This window comes from Mastomys coucha, unplaced genomic scaffold (genome assembly GCF_008632895.1).
Source record: "Mastomys coucha isolate ucsf_1 unplaced genomic scaffold, UCSF_Mcou_1 pScaffold15, whole genome shotgun sequence".
NCBI lineage: Eukaryota > Metazoa > Chordata > Mammalia > Rodentia > Muridae > Mastomys > Mastomys coucha.
Window position 1 is genome coordinate 22,509,734 of NW_022196897.1, and position 22,461 is coordinate 22,532,194.

Genomic DNA, 22,461 nt, shown 5'->3' on the forward strand with positions numbered 1-22,461 from the left:
TTCATACTTGTACCAAAGTGTAAGAATTAAGCTTCACTTCTCCCATTCTCTTTCTCTTCCCAGTGATAACAGTGCGTTTCCAGGGATGGTATGGTCTGTGCACATACATATTCGAATGAGTAGCTCTGTGCATATTCCAGTACATACTCGGTGACTTCCTACGCTGCTGTTTTATCATCTTAGTGATAGCTGTAGCATACTCTGCATTGATTGACATTCTCTGCGTGTAAATTCACGTATTCCTTAACTGCCACTGTTACTCCGAAGCTTATTATGATTCAGATCACTTTTGTTTTTGAGATGAGGCCCAGGTTTCTTGTATTAATAAGATGATTAGTGAGTAACACTTGGCATCTCCGCCCTAGCTCTTGTTCCACAGCTAAGCAAAAACACAAGTCTGAAGTGTGCAGCTTTCTTGAGCACAGTACCACACTCTCCCCAAGGCTTTGTCATGTGTTCCAGTTCTAGAGTTCTGAGTCAAAACTACAAGGAATGAGTAGGAAAAAAACCCACGGGTATTTGCAAACGATAAAGGCCGAAAGCATTCAGAATTTGATGGACTGTTTTGACTTCGTTGTATAAAATAGAAGCAAATTATGAAAAGCAATTAATTTTTTCATAGAAAAATGTTTTAAAAACTAACTAGAGATCCCAACCAAGAACTATATATTGTTCTTCTCTACTAGCCATCTACTAAGAACTTGGATCAACACAACAATATTTCAAAAATGAGTTTGTTTGGTTTGGTTTGGTTTGGTTTGGTTTGGTTTGATTTGGTTTGGTTTGGTTTTCACTGTTTTGGTGTGCTTGGTCAGGCCTGGCACACTACCCTGCAGAACCATGTTCAAAAGGAACCAAGTGGATTCATGCATTACAACGGACCTTGGAGAATGTGCTGTCCAGTCCATGGCTTCCTGTGCACGCCATTTACTACTCCGAGAGCACCAGCATTTTATTAGAACTGAGCAGTTTAGCTGCCTCCATGTTGCTCTCAGCAGGAGTCATTGTGTTCTCATCTAAGGCTCCTGGAATAGTACCTGGTACATACTTATCATCAGGGAGTGCTGGTTTTAAGAAATAATGGTAGTGCTGCCATCTGTGACTTGTAAAGCATTGGGACACTGGTGTGGCAGTCTGGAACCATAGAGATGGAGAGAGGAGGGAGGGACCTGTGATGGAGGACCAAGAGAAATTAGAAGAATTAGAAGCAGGGTGCTTTCTGCTGCACCACAATGAGGTTCAGTTTATAAGTAATGTCACTGGATTGAAAAAGTCATAACATAAACAGTTTTTCTCCAGAGGAGTGGCCCATGACGTTTTTAAAGCAGTTACACCCCACAGTGTTTAAAAGTTGGTTATTGAGGCCAACTGTTACAGAATCTTGCACTGAACATTTTCCAGGTGGTTGTTTTGCATTTTCCAAACTCTCCTACAGACAGACATTCTTTTTTGGGGGGAGGAGGGGCTTCGAGACAGGGTTTCTCTGTGTAGCCCTGGCTGTCCTGAAACTCACTGTGTAGACCAGGCTGGCCTAGAACTCAGAAATCCACCTGCCTCTGCCTCCCAAGTGCTGGGATTAAAGGCGTGTGCTACAACTGCCCAGCCCCAGAGAGACATTCTTGTTGTGAGGAGACTTTCCCAAAGCTAGCCATCTCGAAACCACAGAGCACCAAAACCTGAAGTCAGCACTCTGATTCCAAAGCCCACTCTAAGATAACCTGAATTTCAGATCCTGAGAATGGTTGTGGCGATTGTCTTTGTACTCTGTGAGAGAGAAACTTGCAAATGAACTGATGTAACAAGTTTCTGCCTTGGGACTGAAAGCTCACATTTGTGCTTGGAACCTGGCCTAAATAAGACTGTGATGAGCCAGAGTCCTTGAGCTTTCCAGTTTGGATCCTTGTTTGATAATCTACCACATCCTTCAGCCAACTGTCTGCTTGAAGCTGGAAGCAGACCAGGAGGAAGCAGCAAGTACATTCCATGGAGGTGGTAGCAGAAGACTCCCGTTCTTGTTCAAACTTCGGATGAATCCTGGCACCAAGCTGAGCCCCAACTTTCTCTTCTGCCACATGCTCTGGGTGACCTTTCACACTGATCAAATGTAATTCTCATCCAGGACCTTAAAAGAAAAGGAACAGCTTCATCGATAGCTTTGAGATAGGAACTCTGGAATTCCTCCTCATCAGGACCAAAATATGCCTAAGATTAACGTGGCTTTTGGGACTTCCTAGAAACTGCCAATCACTGTGCCGCTATCACTCCCTAGGCTGTTATCATAATAGTTGAGCACTGTGCTTTATGGGTTGTCACTAGAGCCAGGTTGACCCTAGGTGAAGTACTTGCAGCCTCAGACATGAATGGCACCTCTCATAGACTGAGGTGTTTTGTGAAGATGGAATAAGATAAAATCACACTTGTAACCTTTTAGGCAAGCGTGCTCAAAAAGGAGGAAACTGGGGCTCTGAGAGAGGAAGTGATTGGCTAATATTTTATGAATATTAATGAGGAGCCTGGTAAACCAACTGTGTCTTCCTCCATTAACTCTACTGAAAAACCATGCCTCATTCTTCTGTTCCTTCTGTTATCTTTCAATAGAAGGTGCTATGGAGAGAGGCCTCAGTGGCGTCAGATCCACATCCTTCTGCAGGGATGTGCACACCACTTACAGCCTTCCCTATTCCAGTAGCTTTCTGAACTTAACTTCCTGTAGTTCAGGTCACACAATGGATGGCTAGTCCCCAGGTAGACTGTGGTGGAACAGATGAGCTGGAGGACCAGCAAGGCCTCATTTAGTTGCCCCCTAAGAGCAACTCTTCTAAGCCTGCTGGGATCCCTGGCTGCCACATCCTAAACTTTAGAGTCCCTCTCCCTTCCTCCTCTTTGACTCTACTTAATGGATTTGTCTGCTGCAAACTAGACTGCTGTCCCGTCACCCTGGACAGTGACGGGTTCCCCTGAGGGTGCATGCGCCCAAGGAAAGGTATCTTTGCTAGAGCAGGTTTCTCTGGGGTTAGACTTCACTGAAGGAAAGCTGTTGGCATTCTTTGATGTGTTTCTAGACCCTTTTGTGTTGCTTATTCACAGCAGGCCCATTCCTCCTCCAGTTTGCTCTCTGCCTGGCCTGGAGACTCCCTGGTGGTTTCTCTATGCTCATAGAGGCTTTGCTTTCTTCTGTTACAAATTACTAATCTCACCAGTTTCTATCATGTTAGTTGAACGAAGGGCTTTAAAGCTCCTTCATTAGACACAGCAGTACTCTTCAAATACAAAGGAAAATGTGATCATGCAAATAAGCTCTGTTTACAGGGAGCAGTGACTTGTGGCATGCGTGGTCCATATTTCAGGGTGACTTATTGCTGAAAGGCTGTTGCTTGTCTGGCTTGGGGGTAGGTATTCTCTGTAAGGAATTTTCTACTTGACGTTGCATAACAGCTCCTTGCACATGAACAGAATTTAAATGAAATGGAAGTGTTCTGACACAGTTCCTGTCCAGCTCTTGCTGTCTGTTAGCAGGGGCCCATTGGTCCTGGGCTGTGTGCAGGAGAAAAGGTAAGGTGTCTGGCACTGCTTTGTCACTTAGGTGATCCTTTGTGAGCCTCATTTCTCCATGGAATGAATGTCATGGTGATCCCACCATGTAGGGTTGTTGTGAGGTGTGGAAGCAAATGACACAATGTGTTAAAAGCTCATAATGAACCACAGTGCACCTATGAGGGTGGCCATTACCAAAGCTCTGTCTCAGAGCCCTCCTAATACCCTCTTAGCACTTCCACAGTCCCTTTGGCAAAGAAGGAGTGGACCCCTGGGGCTAAAAGCTCTGCTGACCTTGATAGGAAGGAAACCTGTGCCCTGTCCACGGGAACTTTTTGAGTAATGAAAGCTTCCTTTGTGCTGTTTGGGCTAAGAACTTCCACATGAATTGACTTTTTCTTTCTCCCCCTTTCTGAAGCCCCCCCTTTCATTTTATCATTAGGTAGTAATTAGTATTCAAGGGAAATTGGTCTTAATATATTAAAATTGGTTAAGTGCATTTAGACCTGTACCACAGCCAATGTCTTATTGGAAAATGTAATTGGGGACTCTGTGTATGTAATTAATTGAATTACAATTAAGAACTTTCATTAAACGATACACTGGTACATTAGAGCAGAAAGGAAACATGTTTGACGAGCCACAAACCCTGTCTGGGCTCTAAGTGAGGGCACAGAGTGTCGCTCTCTTCCAGTCGGCTTCTGGCCCCAGAATATGCCCTGCTAACCCCCAGTAATGGTTTTGGTAATGCATCAGGTGACATTCCTGCAGTGGCTGGATGGGAGGTGGGTTTCCTTCAGTGGTATGTTCTACTTCTTGATTCCAGGATCAGGGAGAAAGCCGCCTCAGTGTTGGTCAGATTTTCCTCATCTGTAGGTGTTCTGCTGTGTTAACTGTCCAGTGTTAGCATCCAAGAAAACCCCATTACTGTCCTCGTGTCCTGAGCAGAAGCAAAGATACCTTGGAGGAAGGAGGGATGGGAATTTTGCCAGCCTAAGCTGCAAGCAAACCCATCATGAGCCCTGTGTGCCACCCTGACAATGGTCACACTCCAGCTCTCAAGAGCCGTTGTGTTCACTTTGCATGTATATTTGTTCATTTGACCTTTACAGGTTAACACTGTGTCTTAGCCAGGATTTCTATTGCTGCAGTGAAACACCATGAGTAAGAAGCAAGTCGGGTAGGAAAGGGTTTATTCAGCTTACACTTCCACGTTGCTGTTCATCACCAAAGGAAGTCAGAACTGGAACTCACACAGGACAGGAACCTGGAGCTGATGCAGAAGCCTTGGAGGGATGCTGCTTACTGGCTTGCTTCCCCTGGCTTGCTCAGGGATGGCATCATTCACAATGGTGTGGGCCTCCACCCTCCCTTCCCCTCTCCCCCCGTCACTAATTGAGAAAATGTCTTACAGCTGGATCTCATGGAGGCATTTCCTCAATTGAGACTCCTTTCTCTTTGATAACTCTAGCTTGTGTTGTCAAGTTGACACAGAAAAGCAGCCAGTACACATTGGATTTTGGTTATGATCAGTGACAGCTATAGGGTTGAAGAGTGGGCAGCAAAAGACTAATTGTGATATACTGTAGAGACACAGGAAGGTGAAAGAAAGGCAGAGAAAAGAGATTTACCCAGTGTGGCCACGGCAGGAGGAGGGACAAATAAAGGGATTCAGAGATGCCCAAGTCTGCTTTCAGGTGATGAGAGAGGATTGGGTTTAAGTGGAGGGCAAGAGGAATAGAGTCTAGTAAGGTGTGGCCCCTGCCCATCACTGGCCCATCGTTCGTGGCTTAGCTCTGGTCCCTCAGCAAGGTACTTGGATAAACTGCTATGCTGTTCATTGGTTACCCCCATTGAAGCCTCACCTCAACTGAATGGGAAAGGGCTCTGTCCTGCATGGTTTTGCTCTTGTAACTCAAGGGAACTCAAAGAAGTCATTCATCTCTGTTACCTCTGTCAAAAGTCCATACAAAATGAAGACAGACTGGCATGTGTTTTTGCTACTTGGTGGGTTCAAGTGAAGAGTCAATATGTTTATTCAGCAAAGGCAGCTTCTGAGTGTCTTTCTAGAGGAATAGGCTTCTTTGAGGAAAATGAAAAATGAGTCAAACAATACTACCAGAATGCCTAAGCAAGACACTGCCCCTCTGAAGCCTCAGGACAGGAGAGTGTGCTTAGCACTGGGAGGACCGCCCTGGCCTGAGCATGAGAGCAGGGTGAGCCAAGGGCTAGGCGGGCCCCTTCTCTCATCTGTTCTCATCAGAAATTCTGCAAACCTAAAGCTGCTGCTTTCTGACCACCTCATAAAGCAAGATTACCTTGATTTATTGAGGGAGAGCTGACATCTCTACGTGGGAAGTCCTCCAGCACACTGCCTCTGGCTCTAGGAGTTCAATCAATTAAACACTGTGACAGCAAGGATCCCTACTCAGATTGTAGCATATCCTATATCCTACTGTGTGATCCTGGTGGCTTTAAAGAGAGTATGGTAGAGGGGTCTGTGTGTGTTACAGTATATCACCTATTGATTGTTTTTAGAGACCAGCGAAAATGACTAGCAGCTGAAGGGAAGTGTTTAATAGAGGGGAAGCTTTGGGCTTATGGGACTTTGGGGACTTAAATGGCTTCTGGGAAAAAGTGATGGATGCAGAGCACTAAGGAAGAGTTTTCTCCACGACTCACTCAGGCGTCCAGCATCGAGTCTGCCTGGAAGAGAGACATTAAGTCGTGCCTGTTTCCTTTGTTCCAACGGGGCAGGCATGTTCATAGTCCGTTTCCTCAATACAGTTATGGCTTGTGGAGTTGTCCAGCTCCAGCCCATTGAAGGAATGTCTTTACCCAAAGGAAGTCAGGCACTGGGTGCACAGGCCATTCAGTTCCTGACTCAGCTCTCACAGATGCAGGACCATAGAACCTGAAAACACACTGAACCTCATTTTTCTCACCTGTTGGAGGAGGATATCATCTGACTTAAAAGGACTTTGGGAAATAAAAGGAGATCACGTGTCCATAATGCTGAGCATATAGCATCTACTACAGTACGTATGTGCACACACTGAATAACTGCCAGGCTAAATCCCTGCACACCGAGCACCTTCTGTTGAAGGGTCTGGATGGCCTGGAGCATTCAGTAGACCCAGGTGAACTCATGGGTGTGTGAGGTCTAAGCCTCAGCTTCTACTAACCATAGAACTTCTCAGATCAAAGCTTATGGTTGCATGGGCCTACTGGCAGCTTTTGTTGAACATCTACTGAGGACCACATAGTGTGGAAGTGGCCTGCCTGCCAGAGTGCACAAGGAGACCACAGATGTCTATGTGAAAGAGCCACAATAAGAGCCTTCCCCTGATCCCTCCAGGTTATAAGAGAGAAACAAGGAAGGCTCTATTGAACTGGACTTTGAAGCATAGATATTTTGACAAAGAAAGGGTGCCCTGGCTACATGATACAACCTGAGCAGAGTCCAACTTGGCTAAAGCAGGAGTGGTTGGGGACTGGAAAGGATCACAAGATTTTGGGTACAGAATTGAGGGGACCAAGGTTTGTTTTCCTTCCCCAGCCAGTTCTCTGGACAGCCATGCTTTCCTGTGTGTCAGAACTCCTGACCTTTAGATTCCTCCTGCACTCCCCATCCTTCTCCCTCCCTTCTCCAGCCAAAGGCAAGCAAGCCCTTACTCTTCTGAACGCTCGCTCTCTGTACAGTTCATTGTTTGTTCAGAATTCCTACCCTTTCTCGTCACCTGAGAACCTGCCTGCTCATTCCCCGTGCGACTCAGCATCTCTCTTGTGCTGTTTATTCTGGATTGGAAGAAACAGGTCATCAGGACTTGTCATAAGAAATCAAAAGGCAAGTGTATGAGAGAGTGTGCTTACCTTCTGGTTAGTGTCTAGGCTTTTCAGGAGACTAAAGTTGCTTTAACTTGCACTAGACTAGGCCTTTTATACTCGGTCTGAAACCCGCTGAGCCAAAAAGTGAACTTGAAAGTTCTGTGTAACTTGCTCTATGGATACAAAAACCTGCCAATGGCAAACATCTGATCTTTGACTTAATGACTAGTGCCTACTTGTTTGGAAAAAGAAAAAGTCATGTACCTCTGTTTCCCTTAATACCTTATAAAATCACCCATATGAAAGAGTTTTTGAATGAGGAATTATAGTTAGCCTTGGTTCTCGGTGATGAAAGCAAACTTACTCCTGGAATGTATAAAGATGCTTTTAGCTGAGTTTGTTGTTGGGGTGCAGCACACGCACACAGGTCTGAGTCCACTTCTGTGTCCCATCATGGTGTCTAAATGGGCACCAAGGGCAGGAAGGGCCTACCCACCCACCAAGTCAGCAATTCTCATACTGCTTGTGTTACAACCTCTTTACATGCTTGAAAGTTCCTGATAGTAGCTGGGCTGAAGCTTGGCCTTAGAACAGAGGCTCAGCTCATTGAGGACCTCAGCTTCAATCACCAGCACCAGAAGGCCTGAAGCAGGAGGATTGAGAGTTCCAGGCTAGCCTAAGACACATAGACATACTTTATCTATAAATAATGAATGAATGAATGAATGAATGAATGAATGAAACCGGAAACAAAAATTCCCAAATCAAAACAATACACAATGACAAAAAAAAAAAAAAATCAGATGTGTGCACCACCTGACTAATAAAAATGTATTGAAAACTACAAAAGTTATTTATTGTCTATAACTAAAATATAGACAGGAATTTGTATTTCACTAAAAACAGTAGATCTGTTAGCATAAATGCTTTTGTAAAAAACACAAAACTAGATTTTCTTTAAAATGTTAATGCGAAGAGTCCCTCTGTGTTACTCCCCAGCTCTGAGGCAGGCTGTCTGGTAGCCAGGCTGACCTTGGAGTCTTTTTGTATTGAGCATAACCTCCCGAATGCTAGGATTACAGGTGTGCACACCCATGCCTGGTGTGTGCATGCTAAACTGTCCTGCTGTGCCCAGGACCTCGCACATGCTGGGCAAACGATCTGTACCTGAGCTGCGGCCCAGCCCTGTTTCAAGCTCTTGCACATTCTTGTCTGGTTAATAGGATACCTTAGATCTTCATGTCTGTGTCTGTACTCGGTTTGTTGCACTACATTGTTTGGGTTGTAGTGGAGGAAGACAATTTGTCCTAACTTTGTTGAAACAGAGGAGAGAGTTTCTGTACCCTTTTCAGATAATTGTTGGTATTAATTTTCATTTATTTCAAAATTCAAGTGATAGTTTCCTAAAGGTTAATTGCAGTGTGGAATCAGAGCTCTTTATTATACTGTGCACTTGTAAGGGAATAAGCGTAAAGGCAAAAGATGTTTTACTGTTACCATGAACACAGTACAGGGCCATAGGGCCCTGAGGGGAGCTTTGAGGTAGATGTGCCCACCACTGGCCCAGGCCTACACTTGTGGCTCTCTGATTTTGAATTCACTGTTCTAGTCCACATTCTCTTGTCCTGGGATCACAGGGGTGGGCATGTGGGGCAGGGGTGTAGGGATTGCTTTTAGTACCCCCTGAAAGAAGGTGAATGAAACACAGCAAAGAAGCACAGGGACTCCAGAGCCAAACGGTCCTGTCCCAGTCATTGTAAACCCAGATGTTAATCTATATCTAACTTTATACCTGCGGTCAGCCTCACCACACCCACTCTTTCTTCTTTACTGCAGAAGCTGGAATTGCCTTAGACTCGGCTCCTTTATTAACTCCTCTGCTTCCCTTTGTGTTTGGCCTTACTTCCCCGAGACCAAGTCCATGGTCCTGGTTTTACTCCAGAGATTTAGACTGTTTCTTCGAAGATTTTCTGTTGTCCCCAGGCCCTTCTGAATTACACCCTCTCAGAGCCTTTTTGTTAGTCCATTTATGCTCTGGTGCTCCAATCAACACTAAGCCCCACCCCCAAAATGTGATCTATCACATTCAGCCTTGAGTTCCTGCAACCCGAGCGTTTTGACACAATACATTATGGTAATGCATGGCACATAGAGACATTACTACTCACGACTTTGACAGAGCACACTGTGAAGTCTTTGAAGGCACCATTACAATTTATCTTGTCATTCATGAGAAGATCCAGTTCGGCTTTAATATAGTTGAACACAGTGTGGCTTTTGTCTTATTTAATTGCTTGTGACCTTTTTAATTGCTAATTTAACAAAATACCGAAAGGTTATATCCCAATTAAATTAATGGTTTGGGAAGGGGGTTTGCGTGTTTGTTTTTAAGACATTCTGGTTCTCTCTTCTTTTCACTTGAGAAGATAAAATGTCATCTTGAACAGAAATAGGGTTGAAATGGGAAGTTGATAGTACAATAATGATGTTCATATGCAAATGGCATAAGACCAAGCATCTTGCATCTATGCTTGGGTTCCCCCTTCTCCAGGGTACAAACATAGAAGGTTTACAGACCAACCTGTTGCATTTTTCTGGCCCCCAAACACACTGCTAATTCAGTGCATTTGCTCCAGGTTTCTGTCATGAGATGGGGAGCCTATTGCACATGCCATTCATTGGGCTCGTCTGCTTCTCCTGTTGCTTTGTATTCTGTAGCTGGGTCATGACTTCCCGAGGATCTAGAGCCTTTTCTGCCAGTACCTTCTCACATTCTGCACTTCTATCAGGAGGGTGAGACATGTGCACACATAGATAAGCCTTGCACTCAGTGGCTTTCTGTGCCCACTTGAGAACTGGCAGTGAACTTTGGAGCTGCTGTCCAGTTCAGCAGGTGACCTGATTGGAGGGGATGCAGGACTGAGCAGCCAGCAGTGGAGGGCATGCCTTGGTGCTCTGCCTTCCCATTCTTAAGAGTCAGCAGGGCAAGGCATCAGGAACCAAAACCCCCTGTGCGATGTGGATTTACCCTGGCAGAGAGAGAGCAGAAGGTCAGTGTGCGAAGCATTAGTGTTGAACCAGCTCCAGCTATGAAAGTCTTGGACAAAATTAATAGAAGGAAATTGACAGGCTTTGCTGGTTATTCTATAGCTTTAGACCTTGACTGAAATCCTATCGCCTCATCTGCCCATTATTAACATTTCAGCAAAATATAAAGTTTTCATTAATCTCCCACAGTAAAGTTAGCCATGAAAACTGGCACTTGTTTGAGCTTTTAGGACACATTAGCTGGTGTATTAAACAGAATGTGTCATTCTTCAGCAGCTTCTGCAAGAAGCTAAATCAATTTCTAGCTGTATTTATGTACCACTTTATCTAAAAGCATCTGAATTATCATTTACAGCTAAGATGCTTTATTAGCAGCTGGCATTGAAATTGCTCAGTAAAAAAAAATTGTATGTCACGTTATAGTAATTTTTAAATTGGTTTTAATCCAACATAAAATATAAAAATCTTAAGTGTGGGGTTTTGTTTTGTTTTGTTTTAGTAATTAGCATTTTAGCACAATGAGCTATGACTCTTTCCAAGTCAGATACCTTCAATGTTTAGGAAATACCAATTAGTTAATGTTCCAGAAGCTTTGGAATCAGAACTAAACTCTAATTTGGCTCTTTCTAATGAGTCATTCCCAGAAAGGATGACAAAGGTGGACCTTGGTATTTAAGAAATCAGGACTGCTTTCTTTATAATTTTGTGTATAAAAGTCCTAAGATAGGAATAAATACATTTGGCAGTTATGTTTCTGTTAAAATGTAGTTTGGAGAAAGTGGCTGTGTTAAACTTCTCCCCAGCACTTGTTCTGATGTCATGTTACCCAGGAAACATTGAAGACCATGATCTGTCCTATATCACCAGTGCTTCAAAGAATGAAACCAGTCAACAGATGGCTCTTACAGAGATGACATGTCACTCAGTTTGTCCTGCAATAGGATGCTGGTTAAGTCATGGCCTCTCTGAGCACAGCACCTGGTGCTCAAACTGCACTTACACTAGGCTCCTGCTTTCTCTGCACAATAGCTAGGACTGACTCCAGAGGCGAGCACAGTCGACACTAACTGCCCTCCGGTGCCTTACAGTGTAGAGGCAGAGACAGATGAGTGCTCACTGTTCTGTAGGAGGTATGGATGCAATGTCAGGAGCAGTACTAGATTTGGGGTCTTGGAGTCAGGGAAAACCTTCCTTCCTGGAGCCTCATTTGAGCCAGGCTTTTGAGAAGGGATAGGGAGGAGAGTGGTAGGGAGTAAGACAGGAAACATGGTGCTATGGGCATGTGCACTATGCTTTAAGACAGGACTATGTCCAAGGTGCTATATCACATCCTGGTGCTGTATCGTCCATATGAATAGCCGTGGTGCTTAAGAACAGACTATACAATCCTAATAACTGAATTCAGTGCAAAAGAAAAGGAAACTGACACTTCTTTAAAAGGTCAGCCTATGGGCAAAGAAAAGCATGAAACTGGCAGGCTGTAGACAGCAGTTTACACTGTGATACCCAAAGCTAGTACTTTCTGTCCCATAAACTCCATCTGAAGGAATTCCTCTAGTTTCCTGTGGTTTGCCTGTAACTAGTGTATACGGCCTTTGGATATGGCTTAGCTTCTCATCAATTTAAGATGGGAAATTCCAGAACCCTCCATGTTGTCATGAGGCTTAACATGGCTGACCTGGGTAGCAGACTGGCCATTATTTATTTGGCCAGTTAGTGTGATCATACCAGTTGTGTATGCTATTCTCTGGAGAAAGCATAAAGATAAATAAGAAACTTGACTTACCTTTGTGAAACTTCCATATTACAACAAAGCAACCATTAAACAGGCCTAGAGCAAGGCTGAGTATCATCCCCTCTGGCTACTGTTTGTTTATGCATTAGATTGTTTATATAAATTTTTATGTCTGTGAATATCAAGAGTGAGTTCACAGAGGTAGATCACACCTCAAGTTAAAGACTGCATAACAAATTAAAGGCAGAGGTAGGAGTTGAACTAGGTCTGCCCAGCTGTGGGCCCGGTATATACCAGCCACTATATATGTGTATCAGAGCCACCGAAACAGATTTCATTGAAGAGGTGAAGTCTGAGCTAGCCTGAGGGAAAGGAAGATTTTGGCTGTTCTGAGGTGGAACTGAAGGAGTAGTCTGGACCATGAACAAGGCCCAGCAATTGCACCTCAGAAGTGTACACGCCAGACTCTGGGCACTGAACCATGGTTGTGCCTTTGCCTGGTATAACCAGTTTGCAGAGTCTGGGAAGATGTAAGAGAAGGTATTATGAGGACTGATGAGAGATTGGAAAACTGTTCAGCCAGTTCATAAGCTGCCTTTCCTTAGCTGCTGGCTGTAGGAAGGGCTTCATTCAAGAGGCCTGGGATCCAGGGAGAGTTGTAGAGCACCAGTCTTACCGTTTGTCATCTAGGTTAATGAGCAAGTGAGTGAGTGCGTGAGCCAGTATTCGAGCAAGTTAGTCTGTGAATATGTGAGTGAGCGAGTGAGTGTATGAGTGTGTGAGTGCATGTGTGAGTGTGTGAGTGTGAATGAGTTTGTGAGTGTGTGAGTAAATGTGTGAGTGAGTGTGTATGTGAGTGAATGAGTGTGAGTGAGTGAATGTGTGAGTGCGTGAATGAGTGTATGAGTAAATGTGTGAGTGAGTATGTGAATGTGTGTGTAAAAGTAAGTGCTTGAGTGCGTGGGTGAGTGATCGATGAAGCCTCTAGAGAAATGAGCCAGAAGGTCTGGTGGCCAGATCACAGAGGCAGCTCCGTAGTCCCAAGGCCAGCAAGAAAGAGGTTTCCACCTGAGGCTCTGGCAGGGAGCTACTGAGCAAACAGGGTAGGGATTTGGAAGGGTCAGGGATTCTTTAGCTTCCACGACTTTCATGACCACCACACTCCCAGATTTTGACATCTCCGTGGAGCTGCTTGATCCCTGCTCACGCCTGTCTCCCCACTGCCCAGCCGAAGGCAGGCCTTGGCATAGGCAGTGTTTGTAGAATTAACTGTTGGATGATTAATACGATAGCATTCTGTTTACTGGAATGGCATTATTAAGTCATCGCTCAGCCTTTTCCCCTCCAAATTAAATAGCCCGTATTATTTTAATTTATCCCAAAGCATTTTAAGCAGACGCCATTCGCCAAGCCTCATGTATCTTTATGTGTTAAACTGTTTTTTCCTCCCCAGGTTCAAGGGCAGACGGAGTTTTCGAGGAGGATTCACAAATTGACATCGCTACAGTACAAGATATGCTTAGCAGCCACCATTACAAGTCATTCAAAGTCAGCATGATCCACAGACTACGGTTCACAACTGATGTGCAGTTAGGTGAGTCATGTAGAGATGCAGGCAGAGAAGTGGCATGTGGCTCTTACGTGACCTGGGTGACTGAAAAGAATTGGTTTTCAATGTTAAACAATGAAATTTAAACAATGAAGGAAGTGTTAAACAATGAAATTTAAAGTACATCCTTTTCCCACCCAAGAGTTCTGTCTTGTCTTCTCTCTGAAGCAGAAGAATAGAAAGAGAACTCACTTGAGACTGTCCTCAGACAGATAGACTTTTGAGAAGTTCCAAGGCTCCTCTGATCCTAGGGATGTCCTCAGAGCTCCTGGGGATACTGCTGTACACCTATCCTTACTCCCCAACCTCATAGCTTCCTAATGATCTCACAGGCTATATTTGTGTCTCACTAGAAAATTTAGTACTCACTTTCAACTAATGTTTGGGCTTGATTTGCTCTGGCTAAGCACTGAATATTTGCTTTCACTTAAACCTAACAGGAATAGAAAAATCACCATAGTAGTCAATATGATATTAACACACCATCATCCTGGCTGCATTGTTGAGGTGTCCACTGTATTTGAGTCACTGTGCTAATTGCTTCTCTTGTGTTCTTTACCACCTAGAAGGTGGCAGGTTTTGCCATCCTTGACAGAGGTGGTAAAGAGGGACAGAGATAGCCTCATCCCCAACTCATTCTACTCAAGCTGGTGGTAGTTTTTTGTCTGGAACCCAGGCCTGATCAGCTCACCTCCTCTGCACTCTAGCAATAGTTCCCATGCATGGGGAGGGGAGAAGCTGGGAGAGTACCAGGCTCATGCAGTAAGAGAGCTGAATTATTACTCTGCCATATCTCTCTCCCATGTGGCCTTGTTTGCCGTTGCATAAGGGGGTAAAGATTTAATCTAATTCTAAAATTGCTAAGTTTATATTTCTCATAATGAAATCTCTGATATTGGCATTAATCTAAACCTAGCTAATACTTCATGAGCCTCAAGAAGCTCATGCAGTATTCTTCTTTCCCAGATGTACGTGTGTGCAGGAGTGTGAGCCTGTAGAGGCCAGAGGTCAGCTTCAGGCATCTTCTTCAGCTCATCACCACGTTATCTTTTAAGATAGGGTCTTTGACCAACCTTGGAGCTTACCAATTTGGCTAGACGGGCCAACCACAAACTCCTGGGATCCTCCTGCCTCTGACACCTCAGTACTACCTTTTTCCTTGAGTTCTGGGAATCCTAACTCACGTCCTCAAGCTGGTATCACAAGCACTTTACTGACTGAGTCATCTCCCCAGCCCCTTCCCAGTTTTATTGACAGGAGCTTGCCATATGCTGAATATTCATTCAGCTTCCTAGTTAAGAGATGAGCAACTGACTTAAAACTGTCTTTCTGAGCTTCAGTTCTGCCCTGTCCAGGAGGTCAGCCAGAGCTACATTGTAAGACCTTGTCCCAAAAGCAAAGTTAAGAGCATAAAACTTTGAGTACTATATCCACGAGGAATGTGTGTCTCTGCTGCCTCTCGTAGAGATGAAATGCAAACACTGCTCAGAAAGAAGGCAGGTGTCTAGGGCTGGCATGAGCTCCCGTAAGAGCATTTGCTCAGCCTGCTCAAGGTCCTCCATTTAGTCTCTCCCCTGACCCTCCAAAAAAGGGTTGACCTTTGTGGTAGTTTAATGAAAATTCACACACACACCCAGGCCCATAGGGAGTGGCACTATTAGGAGGCATGGCCTTGTTGGAGTAGATGTGTCACTGAGGGGAGGGCTTTGAGGTTTCAGATACCCAAGCCAGGTCTAGTGTCACTCTTTCCTGCTGCCTGCAGATCCAGATGTAGAACTCTCAGCCACTTCTCCAGCACCATGTCTGCCTGCACACCTCAGTGCTTCCTCCCCTGATGATAATGGGCTAACCCTCTGAACTATAAGCCAGCCCCAATTAAATGTTCTCCTTTAAAAGAGTTGTAGTAAGCCGGGCAGTAGTGGCTCATGCCTTTAATCCCAGCACTTGGGAGGCAGAGGCAGGCGGATTTCTGAGTTCAAGGCCAGCCTGGTCTACAGAGTGAGTTCCAGCCAGGGCTATACAAGAAACCCTGTCTCGAAAAACCAAAAAAATAAAAATAAAAAAAGAGTTTCCGTGGTCATGATGTCTCTTCACAACAATAAAACCCAAACTAAGACAGCCTTCTCCCAAATGCACCACATAGGAACATGTGTGGTTTTGCAGGGAACTACATTTTTCTAGAGCTCAGCTTCTCGAATCATAGGCCTCGATGCTGGTGGGTTCACATAACTAAATGTGGGAACTTCAGAAGATCTGATGGTAGTAAAATGTTACTGAGTTTACACTTAAAACTTGATTCAAAAACTAGCGTGTGATGACTCTGAGGGGTTTGTCATGTTGGATCTATTGATGTCACTGCAGCCTTGGTTAGGAATACCCAGCATCTGTACTCTGAATCAGTCACATGCTGTCACACTCCCTCATACTAACCTGACAGGAACACCTCGGCTCACACTGTCACATGTTCTGAATTGTTGTGTTCATACTATACAATTTTTTTTTCCTCAGGCTGGAAAAAAGGCTCAGTGGTCAAGAGAGTTTATTGCTTTTCCAGAGGACCTGGGTTTAGTTTCCAGCACCCATGTGGTGTGGAATAGCAAATTCTATTCCAGGGGATCCCACACCCTCTTCTGGCCTCCACATAGTGAATGTCTGAATGCCCCAAGATTATTCTGAGGTTGCAAGCCAGTGTAAAGCATTTGAGAGGTCTGTTTCCCATGTCGGTCACATGACAGAGTTCTCAGCAATGAACACCTGTCAGTCAGCACCAGGGACTGTAGGAAGAGCTGGGGATGTAAGAAGGATAGGCAGGCATCTTCACTGGTCTGAATAGCACTTGAACTTCCAGAGTAAGCATGTTGCCTGTGAAATGCTGGCTGTGACGGCCACACCCAGCACACCCAGCCTCAGCTGCTCCTTTCCTTCTCGCTGAACCCTGAGCTTGCTAACTTGTCTATGCTGTTCAGCAGCCCAGAGACCCTCTTGTTGTCACCTCCCCGGCACCAGGACACAGCAGAAACTGCCATGGTTGGCTTCCCACAGAGCTTCTGGAATGTCCAACTCGTACAGCAGATACCACCAAATGAACTGTCCTCCTCAGCCTCAGGTTCTGCTTCTTCTGATGCCTTCTGAAACTTTAATTTTTTTCAAAATCAGTTTTTAATGATGGTTCTTAAACGTTATAACCTCCCTTTTAGCCCGCCACCCACCAGAGATAGTGGAAAAGAAAGGATACTGGGGAAGTGGACCTGTTTAGAAAGGTTCTCTGGAGCAACTTCCATCTGTGTTGTCTGGAAATCAACAGTTCAGTTCACAGATTAGCAGCAGCAGCTCGATCCACTCACAGATACCTCGTGGATACATCAACGGCCCAGTTCGATAATGTAGGGATAATGCAAACATGAATGAGCAGTGGTGGCACTACCTAGCAAAGACAACTGGGCCTCAGGCTTGGCACAAGTCAGCAGGAGGGACTCTGAGGGATGCCAGGAGACGTTCTCAGGGAACTTTCCCTCTCTCAGGGAAGCAAAGATCAGGGAAGACTTGAGACCCATAAGTGTTGCATAGCTAGCTATGTAAGCAAGCCAAGCTCAGCCTTCATTGAGTCCTGTTTATCCCCTCCAAACTTCACGTGTCCTTCATGGGTCTTGCCTCAGCAAATGCATCTGTCTCAAATGACATCACTCTGCCAATCATCCTGAGTCCTTGGAATCAGCCACAAACTGCAGCACACCACCAGAAGTTTGGTGTGTTTATCTCTATGGAATCCCAACTCAACTGTGAAGTGTAAGGTGGACCAATACACGTGTATCGTTAGCAAAGAATCCTTCATCACGTGTCCTTTCACGTGCTTGCTTTAGCAGAACATCCTCTCTCCAGTGTCTGCTTCAGCAAAACATTCCTTCATGAGTCTGCCTTAGTCTTTCACCTGTGTTCACTTAAATGAAACATTCCTTCACATGTTTGCCCTAGCAAAACACCATCCAACCAACTTTCCAAAGAACCCTTACGTTTCCACTTCAGGCTTCTTTCTAGGAAATCCTACAGGTAGCTTAACTGCTATCAGGCCAGGAATCCAAAACAAGGTGTTCCACAGGCCTACCACTCTGTCTCTGTGCGAGAAGCAGAGCCTGGAATGGCCACAGATCCTAGGCCTGTCTCCTACTCTTCCACAAAGGCAAAAGGAAAACTTGTACCCACCTGATTCCTACCTGCAGATTCATCCCTGGGAAGAGAGGCCTCAGAGTCTGTAGTCAGGACCAGGTTTAAATTGTGTCTTCCTTCTGTACTGCGGTGGCACCCTGGATACGTCCCTTCTCTCTTCTGGCTACAGAAGCTGGTTCTAAGCAGTAGCTTAACTTACCTCTCATTTGTCATCCATGATGCCTTTTGTCATCCCTCCTAGTCTACGTCTTGCAAGTGTAAAACTGGGTCGCCCAGATTTGCAAATGGCTCTCCAAGCCTCACTTGTAGCCACAAAGGAAACCAGTAAGATAGAAAAGGATAAAGATAGTGTTTCTGGTGTCTCTAAAGTGAAACTGGAGAGATCCCAGCTCTGGGGTACTTGCCAGGGCATACATGGTACCCTTTGGTGGACAGTCCCAGCTCTTGGGCAAGTCAAAAACAGCCCACCAAAATAGGCTTATCTTCTGAGCTCAAACTTTGCCACCCAAAGAAGAAACCTTAGTGGTTATTCCTAAGGAATTTTGTAACAAATGAACTGCCCTTGAGTATTGTGTTGTAATGAGTAAGTTCCCAGGTGGGTCAAGTCAGATGTCTACCCTTAGACATTCCCTCCTTACAAAGCACATGACCACCCCCTCAACTCAGTACACACTTATACACAGCCATCCAGGAATTCTTTGCCTTAGTTCAACCCAAAATTTAGGGCATCAAACAGTACTCTCTCCATGAGTATTCAAGTGAGCAGCCACATTCTGAGATCAGTAAATCATTTATTTTATTTCACCTGACTAGCCAGGTGCTTCGGATCATTGCTGACACTGATGGATAGTTCTCTCCACCCATCCATCCTGTGTCAGTCACATCAGAGATTTCCTATAGCCCTGAGGTGAGCGCCTGCCTCTATGAGCATTTGCCCAGCATCCCTGCTTACCCCACAGGGAGCCACCATCCACACGAATCAGTGGTATGCAGGCCCACACAACAGAAGGTGAAAACCTGGGCCTCTGCCCTGCGGCTGCAGCTGTCTGTCTTCTGATGGTGCAGAAGGGGCCCACACTGTAGTTACCATCTGCCATTTACTTCTAAGAAAGTCAGGGGATGGGAGTCACTCAAGCTTTGCTCTGTAAGACTCAAATGTAAACCAGTTTTCTCCCAATCTCTGACTACGAAACACTAGTGGATTCTTTTAATGAACTCATGATAAAGATCTAATTATTTAAGATATTTTCAAGAGAGACCAGAAGATAGCTCAGTTTGTATACTGCTTGCCCACAAACGAGAGGACCTAAGTTCAATATCCAGCACCCATGTAAAAGCCAGACCACAGTGATACATGACATAATCACAGTACTGGGAAGGCAGAGACAGGAGGGATGCATGGAGTTTGCTGTTCCAGCAAGCTGCATGGGTAAGTAAGCTCCAGGTTCAGTAAGACCCTAAGGTGGAAAGTGATTGAGGAAGGAATCTTGCATTGACCTCCAGCCTCCACACACATGCATACATATGCACATGTGCATGCACTTGCACACGCACACACACACATACAACAGGAAACTAGGAATGCAGCTCAAGGAGGAACACTTACCTGTGCATGAGCCCCTCAGTTCTAGCCTCACTGCCTAATGTTGATTATTTGTAGTAAGCTTTGGAACAGTTAGAAGTTGCTATCATTTGTTTTATGTGTAGTATATACCTGGCACTTGAGTGACCAGACTCTGTGCACTAATAACTGAAGCCACAAAACTGTTACCTAACATACCAAAGGCTTACCCTGAGGAGACTGGAGTGTGGGCAACTAGCCCTGGATGTAAACCTTGTCTGTGCTGTAGTACTCAAGTTCACTGTGTGTTCACAGCATACAGACAATGTTTGCTACCTTATTCAATCTGTTGGTAGATCAACATTGTAACCCCAGTTCCTGACTGAGGAAACTGAGGCCCGAAAGATTTAATGAGATAATACAGTGTGTGAGAGGCACGTAGCTATTATTTAGTAGCTACTAACTAACTTACTTTCCCTCGCATTCGTTCATCAGGACATAGTGGGTTTTCTAGGGGATTGGGATTGAAGCCTTATGCCAGACGGCAGCTGTAATACCAGAGATGCCTCAGACATTCTCAACCTTGCACAGAGGAAGGCATTGTTTCCAGCCATGAACATCCTTCCGTCTGCTCCCCTCTGGCTCTGGGTCATCCTCCACTCCCCATTAGATAGGGCCAGCCAGCTACCACACCTCCTCCCTCCTCCTAGACCTGATCCTATCTGTGGCTGTTTCTCTGAAGCATTCGAGAATGTTTCGTCGTGTCTGCTTCCCCTCCACATGAGCCTGAAAGTTTCAGATGCCTTCAAGTATGAAGCCTGCCTGTGCTAATACCAGATTGAGACTATCTCCTTAACCTTCTGTGGGCAGGGTCCTGTGTGCCAGGGTTGGTAGGACAAGAAGGCTTGCAGACACTGAGATTATGGTGGCACATGCCTTTAATCCCAGCATTGGAGGCAGAGGCAGGTAGACTCTGTGTTCAAAGCCAGCCTGGTCTACAGAGTGAGTTCTAGGACATCCAGGACTACACAAAGAAACTCTGTCTCAAATTGGGGTGGGGATCAGATGCTGAGTGCCAGCCATGATCTAGAAGCTTATAATATGCTATCAGTAAGTATTTTTTGTGGCACTAGGCAAAAAAGGCTTCACAGAAATTAAGACAAGAAACAAGGCAGAGGACAAAGATACTGCCATGATAATACCACTCATTATACAACCCAGTTACAACCCTGTCCTTGGCCTCACACTGTATATGCTGGGTCAGAATCACCCCCTCCTCAGGGGGAAAGGGCCCGGGTCTTGCTGTGTAGCACAGGCTGACTTCAAAGTCTCATAATTGCTGTATTTGGGAAGTTCACCCTCACAGAATTCAAAGAACTCTGCCTCTTGTCTGGTTTTCTCAGCAATCTCAGACCAAGAGGTCACATGGTAGCTTAGCTAGTTTTGCTAGCTTGCCTCCTTTGCCTTGTCTGTGATCCTAGACCTTTCCCACATCATCAGAGAGATCTGCTCATCAGCACAGCTGTTGCTTCATCTTCTAGTTAGTAACCATGAGCAAAAACTCCAAGAAAACTTGACTCTAGTTTGTTAACGTTGCAGTAGGGACATTGAAGATACACCATGAGGCTTGCCAATGAGAGCAGGCAGCTGCAGCCAGGGCTCTGTTCCTCCTCCTGCCTGTGTGGTGTGTGTAGTTCTGGGTGGCTCTATGAAGTTTTTTTGTGTAGTTTTTAGCCAAGTACCTGTGAAGAATTCATATGCTCAGGAGGTAACTGGTCTTCTATGTTTCTGGCCAGGTCACTACAGTGATTCAAGGGGACATATACCACGTGACTCCACATCTGTATGGTCACTTGATTCAGCATTGACAATTTATGCAGCTCGGTGATTGGCCCCCTGATTGGGACAGACAAAAATCTAGTGGGTTTAATACTAATGGTAACAGGACAGAACTGACAGTGGCCTCTGGGAAGTCCTGTGTACTAGAGCTAACACCGTGGCTTGTCGAGGAAATATTCTGATGACTGCAGATGTCAGGATTTGTTCAACTGTGTATCCTCTCCAACTCCTTTCCCAGAGCCTACCTTGGGAGAATTCCTGTCCAGCAATCTGGACTTACTCAAAACAGTGTCAAATTCCTTAGTGGCTGAGAAGGAATTAAGCATTGGAAAACAGGAGAGAACATAAAGGTAGAGTAGAACTCTAGCAGCCGAAGGAGCTGTGGTGGTTTCCTGAGGGTTCCACCAAGACTACCTTTGATTAGCACCCTGGCCTTGGCATTGGGCTCTACTAGGATAGAGGTGCTGTTCCTAGGAAGAAAGGTCATTGCTACTTCCCAGCTGTCCTCAAAAGCACTCCTGAGTGTCTTGTGCTGGACTCCCTTTCTCTCCCAGAGAACTTAGCCCCCATGCAGAGACAGCACTGAACCTGTACAACCTCAGGGCCCTGGAATGAACCCAGTCTTGTGCCCATCCCTGTACTGAATGTTGCCATGCTGGCTGGGACTACCCATTAGTTTTTGTGTTCAGGACAGTAGTCTAGTTGGCACTCATTTGTCAGCAGATGTATTACCACACACTAGCACTATCCTCTCTTGGCTGAGGCTCCCGATGATGTGAGATGATGCTCCTTGAGCAGTGCCGATGAACCTTCAGCCCACAGCTCCCTATCCAGGGAAGCAGTGCTCTGCAGGCTTCATCATAGCTGCACCTAATCATTTTCTCCTGGTTTGTGCCTAGCATATTGTTGGAGGGGGCTTTTCATTCTGTTATGTGTTCTACCAGTATGTCAGGAGTGCTGGTCTGTTTAGCCTGCTAGTATGGAGAGATGAATTACGGTTACAGCTCTGTCATTAATGGGTGACATCAGACAAGTCATATCCCTAGCCCTGAGCATCTTCCTGTGGAGAATAAAAGCCTGGTTGATCTCTCAGGTCTCATTAAACCCAAACAGCCTATGTGTCTGATCCTATGTGTAAATTCA

At 45.2% G+C, this 22,461-nt stretch overlaps 1 protein-coding gene across 9 annotated transcripts in view; it reads left to right on the plus strand.

The window, feature by feature from the left end:
* Positions 1-22,461, plus strand: part of Mapkap1 (MAPK associated protein 1) — a 212,027-nt gene that overhangs the window by 156,316 nt on the left and 33,250 nt on the right. For all 9 annotated transcript variants that reach the window (XM_031369934.1, XM_031369930.1, XM_031369929.1 and 6 more), the window contains one exon: positions 13,599-13,739. In XM_031369934.1, coding sequence (XP_031225794.1) covers positions 13,599-13,739 — 141 coding nt within the window. The remainder of the gene's footprint in view (positions 1-13,598; positions 13,740-22,461) is intronic.